Raw genomic sequence first — 18,958 nt, 5'->3', positions numbered from 1 at the left:
ATAATAAATTTAAAAGCTAAAGACAGGCAGCGGGAGTGGCGTCATTTGTCGCCCAACTAGTGTGGCTTTCAAAAACGAACTTAGTGAACGTGTTTTGAACTGTAAAGTACATTTCGGGACTATTTAATAAGGAACATTTATATTTTAAAATTTTTTCTAACTTCATTTCTTAACTCCAACGCGAGTCTCACGCCAAGGCGGCAGCGGAAGCCGGCGCGCCAGGTCACAGGATGCGGCGCCGCGAGATAGCGACCTGAGACGGCGCGGCAAGATAACGACGGGAGATCGGTTTCGCCGCGACGCGATAACGTCGGCATCGCGAGATACGGCCGGGATCGGTTACACGGCGTCTCACCGGGATCGGTGACGACTCGGAACCGCGGGAACGGCGCGTCGCAACCGCGGGACACCTGCGCGGCGCAGAGTGACGTCACAGACAGACAGCCGCGCACGCAGCACCGGGCTTCCGCGGGACAGGAGGCGTGCGAGCACGGGACACCGACTCGGGGGTGAGGGGAGGCGGTCCTCCCTACCTGCTCGCGCCCTGTCAACGACGCCCTGATCCGTCGTCCGGACAGACAGCTGCGCACAGCCGCGCTCAGCCACGCGCGCATCACCGGGCTTCCGCGAGACAGGAGGCGTGCCAGCACGGGACACCGACTCGGTGGTGAGGGGAGGCGGTCCTCCCTACCTGCTCGCGCCCTGTCATCAACGTCCTGATCCGGCGATCGGACAGTCAGCCGCGAACGCGTAACAGGTCACAAGCCAATATGAACGGGGACGACCCGTGGGAGATGTGCTTACGGGCGGGAAAGCACGCCGCGGAGACGGGCACCGCAAGACGTCCCGGGGACGAGAGAGACCAAGCCGCGAAACAGGAACCACAGAAACTGGAGTCGCGAGTAGGCGAGTGCTAAGCCGCGCAGTGCCGCGGACGCGACGACGAGCTAGCCACGTGTTACCAGTGCGGCACGCTACGTCACCGGACATGTACAGTCGCGCGGGAGTTTCTGACGTTTCGGGACGGACTATTCATGTGCCAAGCGTTCGAGAGCAGGGCGATCGCGCCGGCGCCAGTAGCAGTCCTGCCCGGCCCAGTCCGCGCAGGCGCCGGAGTAAGACTCCCCGAATTCGCCGGGCAAGCACATGAAGACCCGGGGGCATTCGGCCGCACCTGCCGAGACCGTTTGGCCCGTTACAGCGTCCCACTCGACGAATGGACAGAGCGGGTGAGCGAACAGCTCAGGGGAGCCGCACGGGACTGGTGGACCATGGTCGGAGAAGGAGAGATGCCCTGGGACGATTTCATGTCCCGTCTGGAAAGCCGTTTCGACGACGCGCGGGCACGCGCGCAGTGTCGACGGTCCCTGTTTTGCACCCCACAAGGCGACGGAGAGGACGTGGAGGCGTTCATTCGGGCCAAGGTACGACTTCATCGCCGCCTAGCCACGGGCGGTTATCTAAGTGAGGCACTAGGGATAGTGGTCGAGCTGATGCGGCGGGAGCTGCGCCCTCACCTGAGGGGGGCCACTGGTCGGGACCTGGAGGATTTCGTACAGCTGGCCAGGGAGATCGAGCGGGACGTACAGGCATTGCCACGGCATGTGGCGCCGGAGGATCGACTGGCGGTAGTGCCCTACAGGGCCCCCGCGCCTTCAGACGCTGCACCGGCGGGCGAGAGACGGGACCGCACTCCTCCGACGGCCGCACGCCGTCCCGACCAGGCAGCCCAGCAGACCCGACGAACATGCGAGCAACATACACGGCCACCTAAGTGCCGGTACTGCCAAGGGGTGGTGTATCATTGGCACGAAGTCTGCCCCACCCTCGCCGCGCTGCAGCAGGCTCAGCGCTCAGGAACGTCGCCGGCGCCCCAAGTAGGGGGCAGCGTACCAGCGGGCTACTGCCCCCAGCTCACGGCCTTGTCACCAGAGACCAGGCCTGCCTGCACCGACTCGCCAACCGCCACGGCAGGTGGTGGTGCGTCGCACCACGTGTCGCCGCCCCGCCCCGGGTCGCCGCCGCGCCACGCCGACTCGTCGGCGCACCCGGCGACTCCAGCACCACCTGCGGGGCGCGACCACGCACCACCGCCACCTGTCACGTCAGGCGGTGGTGCCTCGCACCACGTGTCGCCGCCCCGCCCCGGGTCGCCGCCGCGCCACGCCGACTCGTCGGCGCACCCGGCGACTCCGGCACCACCTGCGGGGCGCGACCACGCACCACCGCCACCTGTCACGTCAGGCGGTGGTGCCTCGCACCACGTGTCGCCGCCCCGCCCCGGGTCGCCGCCGCGCCACGCCGACTCGTCGGCGCACCCGGCGACTCCGGCACCACCTGCGGGGCGCGACCACGCACCACCGCCACCTGTCACGTCAGGCGGTGGTGCCTCGCACCACGTGTCGCCGCCCCGCCCCGGGTCGCCGCCGCGCCACGCCGACTCGTCGGCGCACCCGGCGACTCCGGCACCACCTGCGGGGCGCGACCACGCACCACCGCCACCTGTCACGTCAGGCGGTGGTGCCTCGCACCACGTGTCGCCGCCCCACCCCGGATCGCCGCCGCGCCACGCCGTTTCGTCGGCGCACCCGGCGACTCCGGCACCACCTGCGGGGCGCGACCACGCACCACCGCCACCTATCACGTCAGGCGGTGGTGCCTCGCACCACGTGTCGCCACCCCGCCCCGGGTCGCCGCCGCGCCACGCCGACTCGTCGGCGCACCAGGCGACTCCGGCACCACCTGCGGGGCGCGACCACGCACCACCGCCACCTGTCACGTCAGGCGGTGGTGCCACGCACCACGTGTCGCCGCCCCGCCCTGGGTCGCCGCCGTGCCACGCCGACTCGTCGGCGCACCCGGCGATTCAGGCAGCGCAGACGGCAACACCAAACCGGCTGGGGCGTGCAGGGGGCAACGCGGAGGCGCTGATCCGTGTGCCGGTCCTGGTCAACGGGCGACCTGTCCACGCACTGGTGGACACCGCGGCGAGCCACTCCTACATCGCCGCCCACCTGGTACCTAAGGCAGAGCTGGAGCCGGGGGAGGAGGATGTCCTCCTGGCCACTCGTGGGACCCGCGCGCTCACGTCTGGGCGCGCCCAGGTAACGATCACCATCAGAGATATGACTAGTCAGACCACTGCCTTGGTGCTGCGGGAGTTAAGGGACGACCTCATCCTGGGCCTCCCGTGGCTCGTCCAGGAGGACGCATCCATCGATGTAAGTGACGGTAAGGTACACGTGGGACACACAGAAACAGGGAACGACAAGCGTCCCGGAGGTGACTCGCGCACAACAGGGAGGGCGACGGGAACAGACGACACCAATATTGATTCCTACCAGAGTATCTCGCCGTGTTCCACGGGTACCCACTCGCTTAGGAGACTACTTTCTGGGGCAGATCATGGTAGAGGAATCCGGAGGGTTGATAGGACAGTCTCCCACCTCAGCGAGGGAGGACCCACACGCAATTTTCGACCCCCTAGTAGGCTCGCAATCACTATTCTCACCCCTCAGACGGACCACGCCAGATCATCCCATGATTCTGTTATAAACGGTTCCACTAGGTACACCACACTCAGGTCCCCACCTTGCCTACCCCGCAGTGCATCGATCGGCGTACCCCCTCCATGCGTGTGAGGGGCGTTGTTGTTGGGCATAACGGCCTTGTTGAGGGGGGGCATTTGACGCCAACCGCCGGTGCTCCCTCTGGTCCGCAAAGGTCGTTATGCCACAGCAACACTGGCTCCGAAGTGCGACGAACACGCCCGAGCGCGATCTTCACAAAGTGTAAGAAAGTGCACCGCAACGAACGCCGCGACGACGACAGCGCCCGGCCGGGTGTGGCAATGCGCCTAATTAAACACTTGATTATTTTGTAATTAAAACAACCAAATTAATAACAATTTAAAAGAAGGGTTCATGTAAGGGTAATTATGTCTAATTGTCTTATAAGCATATGTTGTGTAATTTGTTTCTAAGTCCAAAACTGGTCGGGTCGGTTTTCCCGCGTTCCACGCGTTTAGGCGCGAGGCCGCCGGGCGGTCTCGCGCTCAGTCTTGAACTCGGGCTCCCAGGGGTCGGACGCTCCGCGAACGTCAGGCCAGCACTTCTAGTTTCAGCAATAGTGTAAGTTTCTACAAACCTTCATTTAGCTCGGCGCCGACCCCACTTAAGTCGCACGATACTTCGTGCGACACTTAACTTAATATTTAATTCCCGTTAGGGATTTTGTTTTAACGTAATACGTAAGGCCATGTCCAGTTTAAGGACCGCGTAATATTGGCACGCAGTTTTAGGCTCCAGTAGCCAATTAATTGTTATCATCGAGAATCTTGTGAAAGATTGAATAACTTTCATATTGTAACTTTCTTCATGCTTTAGTGTAATTGGTAACGTGTGTTTTAAGTGACTAACTTGCCACGCATTGAGACTTTACGCGTACGTCGCTCACTGACGTGATTGCATAACTTTTCGAGTCTTTAGTTTTGTCGCAGGCTAGACTGCAAACCACCCTAATCACAGGGACTCCGCTATTCGTTAACTTTGCTGTATAATTTGTTGCATCCGCAACTCCGTGACTGTATGTCAAATCTTACTCAGAGACACGTAGCCACAGCTTCAACCCGTCGATCCACTTTGCAATCTATCCTGGTCGCACATATTATTCGCCGGCGTTTACGTGTGTCACAGCGGTACGACAACGGACGCGGCCAGTAAAAGGACCATCCAGTGTATCGACGTTGAATAAAGTGCAGTGTTCTGATAATCTGTTCATTAATTATTTTCAAGGCGTCCTGGGTGGCCTAAACAGCCCGGGTAATTTCTGAACGTAATTTCCAAACTCCGAGACGCACTCCTGCCTGCAGCCACGAGGCCGAACCCCCGTTAAAAACCCTGAGATATTTCACATTATTAATAATAAATTTAAAAGCTAAACACAGGCAGCGGGAGTGGCGTCAGAGTTATTCTATGATATCAACATAGCAGTGTACCGAAGCTGTCCGAAATACCCAGCCTTATGTTACTTGTAGCTGATTCAATTTTCTGTGAATTTGAGAATAAATAGCACTCATATAGCCTCTTGTACTCTAGCCCGGGTTTTCCCATCCCTTGTAACCTGCTTTGACTTGGACTACAAAGGGGAAGGGTTTATAGTTCCATAGTGGTCTCAAAGGTAAAGAGGGCAATGAAGAGGCACATCAGTCACAGCATGCTGTCTCTCGAAATTAATTCCTAACTTCATGTTATAATGCTGATCAGAGGATCACTGTGTACTCGCGTCCACGGCTGATGCGCACCAGCCATCGATAGCAAACATTAGGTGGGTAAAACGAAAACTTATTTTTGTCGGCAGTAAAGCAAACTGGTGGGTAGACTGGAATTAATTGTACAATTACCCTACATTATATTTCATCTATGGTTAGATAAAAATTTTTAAAATAATAATTACGATATTTCATATTACATTGCATAATTTAGAATTTTTTGTCTCTGATTCAGAGCACTGTTGAAACTTATTTATTCTATGGATTATTGTGAACGTTAATGTGTATTTAAGTTTAGGCTTATTCTTGAATTAAAGGAAATATGGTTTTGTATCCAGATAGATTGATTTCTTATTACAAATGGAAATCAGCCAAGTTAGGGTCATTCAATCAAAGTGGCATACTGCAAAGATCATTTTATGAACCATTCCATTTGGGTAAGTATCTATTGTGATACATAGCTATGGACAGAGAGCACTTAAAACTATTTTACTCATTCTATTTACATTTGTAACTTACGAATTCTACTTAAGCTATATAATGCCACTTACATTTTTCTTAAATTGTAGTTTGCATTTAAATGGACATTTACTTTCTCTTTTCAATGCCAATTTTTGCCATTAGAAATATCCTTGTTTCGTTGTGCTCTGTTGCCAGATCCACACCATTGGACAAAAATATTTTAAAGACTACTTTGTAATGTAATGATATTTATTAAATGTATTGACGTGGAAACTCCTATGATACTAAAACCTGGTCTCCACCCCGCTAGTACCAGTCCACACTGGCGGAACGCACCTTCAAATCACGTCCGCACAAGTCAAGTTTATGATTGTGTCCGCAACTAAGTGCTCCGTGTCGTGTGTTAGGCACCTGTATGAGTAATAATGTATTTAATTTCCGTAATAGTTATGTAAAGTATTAATATTCACAAAAGAAAGTGCATCGTTAAGTATGCTTGTGACCCCTTAAGAGTATCACAGCGACAAATAGTCTCTGGTTGGACTGGTGTTTTTTAGTAAAAAATTACCGTATAAATAATACATACATTTTTAGACCTAGCGAGTTATGGGAACATAATATTTCCTGGTATCGCTGTCACACGCTCTCGGCCGAGCATATGAGGAAACGGCGGCGGAGACCTGGCAATCGTTTTCCACGTGGGGAATTTAACTAAGTAAATTGTAAGAAAAAAAAAACATTTATTAGTGCTTTATGGATGTGGCACGCGAGAGCGCTGTACTTCCCCTCTCGCCGATCATCTCTGGCGTAGTGATGGGCAGAACGGTTCTTTTGACCGAGTCGGTTCTTTTGGATCAGTTCCGTCAAATGATTCGTTCAGAACGATTCGTTCATCTCGGTCAATTCGTTCTTTTCTGTGTATGGGATCTGGCTCTTTTATCAGGTGTCGTAACTCGTTCATCCTTTAGAGTATTAGGTACGTGTTTTTGTATTTGAATTTGAACATTGCTTTCCGTAGCCAGTGAATCACAGTTGCGTATATGAAACAATATTATTTATATTTTATTACTTTTTAAGTTACAAATATTAATATATAGGCTAATTACACTTTAGTGACAGTAAAGTGTTTACATGTAGACGAACACATTTAGAGAAAAAAAAGACAAAAATTTAATACTACTACTGCGATTCAGTATGAAGAGAAACAAATGAAGTACATTAATTAACCCAAAAATGGTAAGTGTGAACATTTGTAGTTACTTTCCCTGTTATTTTTAATTCATACTTTTTTTTTTTAGTTTTTTATTTCTAAATTTGTGTATGTGAATGTGAAAAAGCAATTTTAAACCACTACTTAACAGTTGACATTTTCAGGTATAGATACTTTTCATGTTACCCTATTTTGATCAGTTATCGTTTGCTCATGTGAACATGCGCACGCTGTGATTACTAATTCTTCAGACTCCTGACGTCATGAATCATTTCACGAACGAATCAGACCGGGCGCGTGGCCGGTTCTCTCATCTCGTTCTCTCGTTCTCTCTGCGTTTTCGTTCTTTCGAATCTTTCAAGGTACCGGCTCTCAAAGAGCTGGATCTTTACATCGCGAACGAATCGCAAGATTTCGTTCTCTCAAAGATTCGTTCTTTTTGAACGAATCGTTCACGAACGACCCATCACTACTCTGGCGAAAGCCTTCAGGAGTTCGCGGTACAATGCGAAGGCGACCGCCATGTTTGGAAGCTGTAACGCTTACATCACCGAGTTCTGCGTGCCGGTAAATATTATTATTCAACCGAAACCTACAGTACTTAATTCACATCGAATACTTGGACCAGTTTGTGGTGCAGGGTGTGACCCTCCCGCTGTAACTTCTTCGCCGCGCGACCGCACCGTGAAGTTTTAAAAAGTGTACAGGGCCGACTGAATCGGATCGCTACAGCGGGACTCATCAGAGGGCGCAGACGAATAACGTGAAGAGCAACACATGTTAACAGTGTTTCCAGTGTAATTTGTAGCATACCGACGCAGTCTTAGTACCCGTCCATAGGCTCGTGTGAATAAAACCACGCCTGCCAAAACGTTTGTCTCATTCAGTAGTTCTCCGCCCAACCTATTTGGGAATTTATTTATTTATTTATTTATTTATTTATTTATTATCTTCCAGTTTTATACACTCACAAGGTGAAATAGGAGTTGTCAATTGATTACAATATTATAAATGATAAAAATCATAACAAACAATATAATAAACATCACACAAAGTATAAAAAGGACATATTATGTAAAAGCTCAGAAATATAAAACAAAAATACACAATAAAATAATAAAATTGACACACTGGGGCCTGGTGGCTCACACCAACCCTTGGGTTAGATGTCCGGGCTAACCTGGCACCCTTTGTACCAATCTCATATTTAAATTATTGTAAATTACTTCCACTCCACTATAATTTCACCTCCTCCTTTGTCAGCTACATTGGGACGGATGGTACACTTCCACCCCAGAGTGCAATGCTGCTCTTCCATATAACTGGTGGTGGGCGAACAACAAGAATATCATCAGCAACAGGGTGACGTCCACATAGTCTCCACTTCCACTACTCTATCAGAAATGGGCTCATGCCAACCTTACCTAATAACCATTAAATGGTAAAATATCGGTAAACTATACTTGAAATACTACAATGTCATTTTAGAGAATGATTATTAAGTATGCCAGGTAGTAAAAAAGTGTGGTTTTTATGCAAATATATATTTGAGTTCAGTCAGATGTGAGCTTATGTTATAAAAAAAAAAACAATTAAATGGTAGATTAAATATCAACACACTTGGAACAGTATTCCCCACTGTTTCTTAATATGTAATGTCTTATGAGCCGCAACTGTGTGACTTCTTGCGTATAGACCTGAGAAACTTGACCTTTTGAAGTTTAACTTCTTTTTTACATATGAAATTGTCATGTTGCAAGGTGGTGCTGCGATAAGACAATGGACTGACTTTCCACAAGACTCAGGTTTGAATCCTGGTTGGGATATCCTGACTTTGGTTTTCCAGAGCCTCCTGATATCATTCCAGGTAAATGCTGAGATGGTTTCTCACTATAGACCATGGCAGATTATTTCTCCATTTCCCTTGCACTGAATTGTTGAGTTTGTCTGTTTCTAACGACCTCGCTGCAACACATTTACATTTAACCAATTTAAGTTGATTTTTTTTTGTTTCCAGATTGGCAGTACACGGGCTTGGTGGCTATAATGCTCATTATGGGTGTCTGCAATGTAATAGGAGATCTCGTCCGCAACATCCAGTTTCCATATCCTATATTGTTATTGGCGGGCGGAGGGGTGTTGGGCTGGTACTCTGATATCAACGAATCCCTTGATAAATTCTTGCAGGTCACCAGTTTGCACCCCAGAGTATTATTGATGATATTCTTGCCAGCATTCGTTTTCAGAACTGCTTACAATACAGACTCGCGGCTTTTCAAAATCTGCGTATGGCAGGTAATTTTGAAGTCTTTGAGTACCAACATTAAAGGAAGGCTTGTCTAGTGGCTATGAATACAAATGCATTCCACCAATAATATACAAGTGTGTTTGCAGAGGGGAAATGGTGTCACCTTAAGAAAATCATAATAGAGTCTTCATCATAATGATGAATGATTGGAAGTAAAAAGTTATTTTATGCATTGCTAACAATTAAAGACCTTAAGAATAATTATTCTCTAAAGTAAAAACAAAATAACTTTGTTCCTGCAAGTGGTTGTGTTACCATATTATTCAGGCACCAAGAGCTTAAAGTTTCTGAATCTACCTTTATTGCCATGATCACATGATCACAGTTTATCAATGATCATGCCACATTCACTTATTCTTCGACCAACCTTTTTCATGGCTGATAAATCAAAAATTACATTTGCAATCACAACCATACACTTCAAATATGGTAAAACGTTGATTGAATAAACATACAATTATAAACTTAAAGTTGAGACTCAGTTCAATTTTTGTCATCCACAGTAATGCAATGGGATTTATTGTTTGGTAATTGTGTGATTTAAGTTAAACGTTGAAATTGTTTGAAATTTACACACAAGAAGTGTCTGCTTCTCACAGAAAGTTAAAGTAACCATAGCACACTGAACTCAGAACTAATGGGCTGGAATTTGTTTTGTTGCGGAATTGCTGTCGACGGGCCTAACCCTCACAAAATGTACCATGCCAATGTTTTCCACAAGTTTCCACAAAAATCTATTTAAAATAAATTTTATGTAAAATGCTGAAAGTCCAATACAGGTGGTACTCAATTTTCTTAAAGAAACAATTGTTACAATACATAATTTATTGTAAACTAGCATACAACACAGTCCTAAGTTTAAGTGAAGACTCAAACCCAATATATTCTGTTGGGAATTGCAGCCAAACATTAAATACTGACGAACTAAGATATAATCGGATGAAGATAAGTGTTTTGGAACTAATTGTGTATATTTTTTTCTTTCAGATTTTACTCGTCGGATTTGTGGGAGTAATAACATCATCTTTAGTAATAGGAGTTATTCTAATGGTTTCATTAAACAAACATGGTTGGACGTTTGAGAATGCATACTTGTTTGGTTCAATTGCCAGCACGACATATCCTCACATGATAATTAACATTCTACAAAGTACAGGTTGGTAAAAAATTGTGTTTTTGAACGTAAGTAATGCAATATAATTGCTTTATTGCCAGGTATTAAAAAAAAAAAAAAAGTTAATGTGTTGATGAGAATATTAAAATTCGTTGCAAATTGTTGTTTAAAACACGCCATAAACCAAACTAAGATGTAAAATGCTTACGTAGGCAAGTTGACATTTGATAACATTTTTGTAAATATAACTTAACCATACCACCATATGCAAGGCTGCAAAATGTATACTAGGCCTACGTTCCAATAAAAGTGACGGTATTTAGTTTTCTTTAAGAATTTACTGCATAAAATAGTGCTCCTTTGGAAGTTTTGAGCTCTAGAGAGCATCCAACCTTGTCTTTTTTCCCACAAACCACTGTGCGACAACAAAGCTATGCATTGACATAATATGTCCACAAGTTTATGTTCCTTTCAAATATCTTCTCTTTACCATCCCCTCCATTAATGCTGACAGTCAGGTTTATAGACTTTCCATTTTTTTTTTTTTAACTAGGTCAGTCCAAACCACTGTGTGTGCTACTTGAAGGAGAATACATGATTCACGATGCTTATGCTATGATGGTGTTCTATTTGATCATCTTTGAAATTGTTTCACCAAACACAGGAGGTAAGTATGAGTGATTATTAATGATCAGGAAATCATAATTGTGAGAAATGGAATATTATGCCATAAATTGCTCTATTAAGATTAAGAATATGAATATTTTAAAATGCTTAAATTTAATTGGTAAGGCCCTGTCACATTGTTAAATTTCCTTCTCCCACAATATTTATATCAAAGTTTGAGGGATAAAATTTTATTAAATAGGGCATTAATTTTATCTACTAAACAAAGTTGGATGGATAACATCAAACAGGTATTAAATTGTGCCACAATATCAGATTTTTTTATTGGGCTGAGATAACACAAACACTTCAACTTTTTTCTTATTTTAAAATAAAAATAATACATCACGGTGATGTATGGAAAGATTTTAGCATCTTTTGATTGTTATACATTTATTCTTTAACTTAAACAATTCTGTAATTTTAAATCCCATTGTTACTATTGCATAGTACGTAATATGCAGTCTTTAAAATCTATGGACACATCTATTGCATTTTTTTAGAGTTAAATTACTTTTAATACCACATTAATTTTACCATTACTTGAATTATTTTTGTTTATAACCTCTCTTGTCTCCTAAGTGCCCTGCACCATTTCCAATATATTCTTTGAAATAAAAATGCAACCCATTTCTGTTTTTAATGGACACGATTCTGATTGGCTGATTCCTCCAAACATTCAACATATTTTAGAACCCGTTTAGAACTAGTATACTAGCGTATACTAGGATAGAGTATTTGATGGAAACTCAAGGCATCCAACTTGTTGAATAAATATGGCTGCGCATTTATTCCTTATTGCATATCCAGTTTTATTAAAAAAAATATATATATACTAAAATAAATAAAGTAACTGGTTGTGTTTGTGATACAAAGCTGCAGAATTACCAAAATATATTTAATTTTGAATACATGTATAAATCTTTGAGGAACATTTTTAGCGGGAGTAATTGATCTGTGTAACATATCAAATTGAATTTTAAAGTAAAATATAAAATAAAGTTTGCATCTAAATGTGTTTGTGATGCGAAACTGAACCATGATCAATATATAAAGTATATTTGATTGTGAAAATATGCATTATAAAGCTTTGATATAAACTGGATATGCAATAAGGAACAACTATCGAAAAAAAAAGAATGTTGTCAAAGCATGATAAATAGTTCCCTTGGTGATAAATTAAAGAATTTTCCAACACATATACTTACAGCCATTAGCTACAAAATAATGCATATGTTTTTTGAATGTGTAATTAAACCAAACATTTCTAGATGTTTGAGATTGAACTCAAAACAAAGTAGGTCCTATTTGGAAAAAAATTGGGTTTATGATGTTATTTTTTTGTAGTGATATTTGCTATTAAATTCTTTCAGTGAAAGTTTGGGACCCATAAAATTAAACCATTTTTTTTGCAGTTCTGAAAAATAGTGTTGATATCTTCCTGTACTGGGTCTGCGGCCTCATCATAGGACTGGTTCTTGGGAGGATCATTACGTATTGTGCTCAAAGGTTTTTCACCAATGTAAATCAGCTGATATTGATCACAGTTTCAGCGACTTACTTGGCATTCTATTTATGCGAAGACATAGAAGGTAAGGTGTTTCACTTCTTTATCTTCGTTGAGACATGTGACATACTGATACCCTTGTGACCCTGAGATATAATTTGTATCTGTCATATATGTGGCTTTGGCAATTAATGCATAGACTAAATGCAGGCAGTAAAATTTAATTGAGTGTATATTATTTGTTCTGTTACATTACATTTGATGTAATTTTGGCTTATTTGTATGGGAGTTCACGATGTAGATATCATTGTGATAGAGTTTAAATCAGTGGCATGTGGTGGAGTTATTGTGTGGGTAAGCTGTCTCACCCATCCCCGACCTTAAGGTGGGGGGTCTGGGGGCTCTCCCCTGGAAAAATTTGGATTTCTAGGTGCAAAATGGGGCTATTTTTGAAGTTTTCCTGGTAGAAATATAAAATGCACTTGGCCAGCAAAAAAGTTTTCCAAGGAATGGGCACCCTGTTAACCACTCATTTTTCGAATATAAATTACAATTAAAATGTTTAACAAAAGATTTTCCTGTTGTTTTTATGTCTAAATCAGGAATCGGTCTCCCCACTGCCAAACACTTTTTTTTTATCTTCAAAAGAAAAAGAATTAAAATCAGTACTCAAAAAATTGCAAACAACACAGTGGCTGTGTTCTCGGCTGGGGGCGGGTTGAGAGTCCTGCTCCATTCCGGACAGCATACGCTGCGGAACTCACAGCTTACCTTGTTGGCACATGGACGGCAGTCGCAGATGAAGTTTAAATTCTCACTGGCTAGCACTTAAAACGAAAACAGTAAACACCAAAACAGAATAAAATGTTCTTAAAACGGACACTGTTGCGCAATGAAAACTTGCCTTATAAGTTGTAAAAATAAAATTTGTACCGGTATTTGTTTGTTGCACGACACGCGCACACACAGCGCAAGGCCAGCTGCTCTTGGTCGAGCGGGCCTTGAGCGAACATTACCGAAGTAGTCTCACGAAGATATGCGAACCGTTTCCCCCCCTCCGCCCCGCCTCCTCAACCCGCCCGGCTTTCACGTTACCATGACAACTGGGTGACATGCTACCCGACGCGCCCGCTACAGTGATCGGATCGCATTGGCACACGAGATGAAATTACCAGACAGCAAAAATTATTACATTACGCCAAGCAACATAACAACAGGTTAAGCACTGCTTACCTAGCGTCTATTGAATACACGCCACTGGTTTAAATGTAAGGGGATAATAAACCTGTCTCATAAGATGATCATCATCAATCAATGAACAGTCGAAGAGCCCATGCTAAAGCTCACCACTACAGAGGTTGTGCAGATGTCTGATGTCACAATTTTTCTTTAATTTACAAAGGTAGAGTAAAAGCTCAGTTAATTAGCACTTGTCTAGTTCTTCATTTAGTGGAGATTTATTTGCAGTGTATTAGAAGTGAAACTAGAACTGACTCATAAATAAAAAGGGACGTGTTACTTACTGAAAAAAAAAAATTTCAAGCAGATGTTGCATACAACATAGATGTGCAGACAAAAGGTCACCACACTATATATCAAGGAAATGATAGCAAGAAAATATAGTAGTATAAATTGGGGGCTCCGAGGACTGGTTATGGCTCGAGGATTGAGGATGGGTTCAACGACTGACCATCAAGGCGTCACAGAGGCCATCTTGGATGACCTTGACCTTTACCTTGACTCAGGCGGATACTTTTGATTCTGCCATTTTAGATAGGGCAAGGTCATTTTGGATCATAAAAATTTCCGCAGTATTGGAATAAAATGTCCCACTCTTGTGTGATGCACTTTTAACTACGGCAGCCATCTTGAATTCAACTATACTGACATTGAGCGCCCCAATCCCTGAACATTGCATTTTACATTATGGCTGCCATCTTGAATTATAATGTTATCATGGGTCTGACAGCACAACAACTTTTTTGATTCTGTTGTCAAGTCCGCCATCTTGTTTTCATCTTTTGGTGGCCGCCATCTTAGATGTTATCACAACCATCATCTTTTTTTTCTGTTCTGGTGGAGGCAGCCATCTTGAATACCAAAGTGGGTGTGTGTAGGCCTACTACATGACAATAGCGCCCCTTGTATTGATTACTGAAAACAATATGGCGGCAGCACCCTCTAGCAGGCGATGTGTGTTAACTAGCTCTCCTGGTAGTTAGTATTGAAAATAAAAATGGCAGCAACACTCTCTATGAAGTGATGCTTTTATTCCTTAAAATTAAAAAAAATAAAATAAAATTACAAGTCCGAATATGTGTTTGCTTTTTTGTATACCTTATTTTATTCTCGATATGGTAAATGTCTCGATGCCTGTGCGGTCAAAGGCGTATGTTTTCCCATCCAGAGCTCCGAGCTATCAGGTTCAAATCACCGTGGTTCCAATGTATTTTGTATTAAAAAAATTCATTTTAACATGTTGATAAGGACCACAGCAACATTGTCAAGGTATTGAACGTCGGCCTTACGAACACGAGATAGATTTATGCTGTGCTCTCTAGGAACTAACAGCAAAAAAAAAAAGATGGCTGCATCCAGCAGAGCAGAAAAAAACCAAGATGATGGTTGTGACATCATCCATGATGGCGGCCTCCAGCAGACGAATACAAGATGGCGGAAATTATGTCAGTCTTGAAAAAAGTTGTTGTGTCATACCAAAGATGACATTAGAATTCAAGATGACAGCCATAATGTTCAGTACAACATTCAGTTTTGGGCCGCTAGATATCAGGATAGTTGAATTCTAAAAGTGTAACACACAGGAGTAAGGCATTCGATTCCAAGATGGTGGAAAGTTCTAGAATTTAAAATAGCGGAAAACTAAATGGCCCATTCAAAACGGTAGAATCCAAAATGGCCACTGTGACTTCTTAATGGTTGTTCATTAAACCCATCCTGAACCCTCGTGCCAGAACCAGTCCCCGGAGCCCTGAATATATACTACTAAATATGATTATCCTCAGCTGACTACATTTGAATGTAACCATTGATGACAGTGAAAAATAAACTCCAGAGTTGATACAGGAACACTGGAGCGATCAATTTGCAAAAGACCAAGCAGTAATGACGTTTTGTGACAAGTTAACATCAAACTCTGGTCTGTTTTATGTTTTTGAAGTAATACTTCTTTACGCACGTTATGAAAAATGTTGAGAATGAATTTTTACATTGCATGCAGCATTCAAAAATCATATACTTGAGTGATTTATTTTGAATACTGGTCCATTTAATTAAAAACGCTTAATTATTGTTAATATTAGAGATATATTTTTTTTATATAAATATATCAAGTGTATTTTTAAGTCATTTATATGAGTGTGATTATGTTCAAGTATGTATAGTTTAATTTCATTGTAAATTATAATTTATTACATTATTATTTAATAAATAATGAAAATTAATAAATTAAAATACACTTTCAGCATATTTATTGATTTTCAATAGTTAAAATTTATCTAGATCATTTTACTAAATTAATTAATTTCATAAATATGTTTATATAAATATTGAATAATGGATATTTAAATCATTTTTAATATGATTGGATTTATTCTATACAACCATATTTATCACTTTATTAGTTTATTTAAATTAATTATTTTTGTGTAAATTTTAAGTTAGTTTTTTTTATTTTGCTAAGTAAGTATAACTTCTAACATGCATACATTAGTACAAGCACCCATTTATTTTATCTTTGTTGAATTAGGCGTGTCTCTTATACTAATAAGTTATTGGAAAGAATGAAAAACAGAGAAAATTCATTTTTGAACTGTGGGAAGAGTTGACGAGCAGTGCACATGACTACAAGAAACACCAAGTTTCAAATAGTAACTGAAGGTGACGAACCACGGTTAGATATGAAAGAAATGCAGCATTCTCAGAAAGAACAAAACAATGGCTAGCTGAGCTACTTGCACAATACCAGTTCGGCAAAAGTGTTGCGAGAAAACTTATCCTCTGAGTGAAATATAAATAGGAAATCACATAATATCACTGCATTAGTGTTAAAAAAAATTATATACTGATCTAATTTTTGTGTGATATTTATTGCTTAAGAGCGCGTGGGAGATAATATTTTCTCGTGCGCGGTCAGTTGAAGTGGTTCATTTTTTCCTCGTAGGATAGCGTTGCATACGGCCACAGGCGTATGGAGCGAATCCAAGTGGTGATACTGCGAACTAGTAGGAAAACGGAATGTCACCGCGGTGGAGTTTTGGAGGGGGGGGGGGGGGAGTGAGATACAAAGAAGAATGAAGGACGGCTGATAGGGGTGGGATGAGTCAACTGTAGCAGCCAACGCAACGGCTTTGTGATGTGCTGAGAAGCACAAGACGACACTGGACTATCACGCCCGTTTCATACATAACCAGGCAGAGCGGATAGAACATTTTTTTTTTTCGTTTAAAGGAACGCCGTTTTTATGCTTAACTGTTTCGGCGACCGTGGATGTTACTGTGTGATACAACACCACTTCGTTTAAATAAAAACCGTACAACAGTTCTGGTACATAAAATATTACAAAGTATATTTATCACTCATGTTTATTTTACATTTTACTGCAAGCGAAACAAAAAAAAATAGAACTTTCGGTACAAGGTTACACTACATACCTAATAGTTTAGTATTGTCATCTGCCTGACAACTTCAGAACGAAACTTCTTATTTATACCTTTTTTAATACACTTGACGTTTCTGACTCGTGTTTTGTAACAAATGTACCGTTGATTTGTAGAGAATAAAACACAACATAATTTGTTAATAGTTTGAGAAGATAACAGCATATTAAACTCTGAAAAATCACCGATCTCGGCACTTTCCGCATTACAAAATATCGGCTTGATCTCAACCTTTTTTGCTCTTATCGCGCGAGGTTGCGTTAATACCAATGGCGCGTCCTGATAGGCTGGAACAGTTTTCTGCTCTGTCTGGTCAGCGTTGTCTGGCTGACCCGAATTACTAGGCACTGGCTCAGACAACTGAAGCTGAACTACTCCAGGAAATATTATTCTAATCAGTTTGCTAGTGTACTATTTTCTACATGAACATTTGCTAATTGTTTCTCCAAATTTCGTTTCGAAGTTTAAAAAAAACATGAAGTCCGTGTAGTCCTCGTTTTTGATTGAAAAGTCAAACAAGAATTTATCCTTTTTTTTCCCCCCGCAATGGAACTAGATACTAGTTTCTATATTTTCTCTAAATGCAAATGTCCATACTTTAATTTTAACTTTAATTTAACTTTTATAAATGTATGTTGTGTATAATTAAGAATACCTTTTTTTATTGATCAACATAATATTTGCTCCGTAACCAATTAAGTGAACTTAAAAGTGAATGTTACTGGCATTACAGTATATTACACATAAATTATTATTATTGCAATCACAACTGGTAATCATAATTTAAACAGAACTACTATAATCTATTTCATTGTCCAAATTTTGATGTTTAGCTTGTGAGAAAGGTCTCTGTAAACAGGATTGCAAAGATCTTATTTTACCAGAAAACTATTGGCCTGCCAGAAACTTTCTAAAAAAGTGAAATGTCAAAATTCGTACAACATGGACTTCATCACAATGGAAGTTATATCGGTTTTTCGAAATTGAATGACAGTTCACTATATAATTATTGTGTTATGTTGAAATTGAGCCAACTTCTCGCTACAGAAAGAAAACTTCTCTCTCTTCAGATATAACGTAGTAACGTAGAACATGGTCGTGGTAACTACCCACCTATATATATATACTACCTCTGAAGGTTCAATTACTGAACTCGCATTCGCGTTGGCCTTAGTTTAAATCATTTTCCAGCGAGTCTTGTTATATTTTAAGTAGTGTATCTATATTGCGGCAAATTTTAGACTAAATTATATGTGTCGTTAAGAGCGTCTATGGTGGAAGGCCGCGGCCTAAGGTGTGGGAGGGCTTGCTGCCTGTCGCTCAGTGGCTATTCTGTAATTGAAGCTACGGTATATCTAAATATGATACAGAGACTATAACAGCTAATGAGCGACAGCCATTAACCCTAGCACACTGCGGCCTTCCAATAAAGATGCCCACGAAAGAGCCCATCGAAAATTAATATTCAAACATGTAATAAATTTGGGTGAAAAATTATGTATTACTTTAGAATTTTTTTTCGTTCATGTTACGTAGCGTTTTCTTTTAATTGGCTAGTCATAGGTTCAGCAACTTAACCAAAGTAAGTTTATTCTTGGTTATTGAGCACTATATATATATATATATATATAAAATACACATATATATAGAATACATATAAAGTTGACATATATACACGACTATTTAAAACATACGTACAAACTTCGGCAGGCTGTTTCTGAAAAGAATACAAGACGAAAGCCTAAT

The 18,958-nt window shown here is 42.4% G+C and overlaps 1 protein-coding gene across 6 annotated transcripts in view; it reads left to right on the top strand.

Annotated features, from left to right (window-relative positions):
• The first annotated feature begins 5,462 nt into the window (after positions 1–5,462).
• The window catches only part of LOC134542258 (sodium/hydrogen exchanger 10-like), a 75,220-nt gene continuing 61,724 nt past the window's right edge, over positions 5,463–18,958 (top strand). The window contains exons 1-5 of one of the 6 annotated variants that reach the window (XM_063386371.1): positions 5,463–5,706; positions 8,959–9,236; positions 10,237–10,405; positions 10,917–11,030; positions 12,445–12,621. In XM_063386371.1, coding sequence (XP_063242441.1) covers positions 5,592–5,706; positions 8,959–9,236; positions 10,237–10,405; positions 10,917–11,030; positions 12,445–12,621 — 853 coding nt within the window. In that variant the 5' untranslated portion in view covers positions 5,463–5,591. Of the gene's footprint in view, positions 5,707–6,997; positions 9,237–10,236; positions 10,406–10,916; positions 11,031–12,444; positions 12,622–18,958 lie in introns of those variants that run through there. The other 5 variants (XM_063386372.1, XM_063386373.1, XM_063386370.1 and 2 more) reach the window with 5 other exon arrangements.

This window comes from Bacillus rossius (genome assembly GCF_032445375.1).
Source record: "Bacillus rossius redtenbacheri isolate Brsri chromosome 4 unlocalized genomic scaffold, Brsri_v3 Brsri_v3_scf4_2, whole genome shotgun sequence".
NCBI lineage: Eukaryota > Metazoa > Arthropoda > Insecta > Phasmatodea > Bacillidae > Bacillus > Bacillus rossius.
This window is presented reverse-complemented; position numbering and strand designations above follow the sequence as displayed.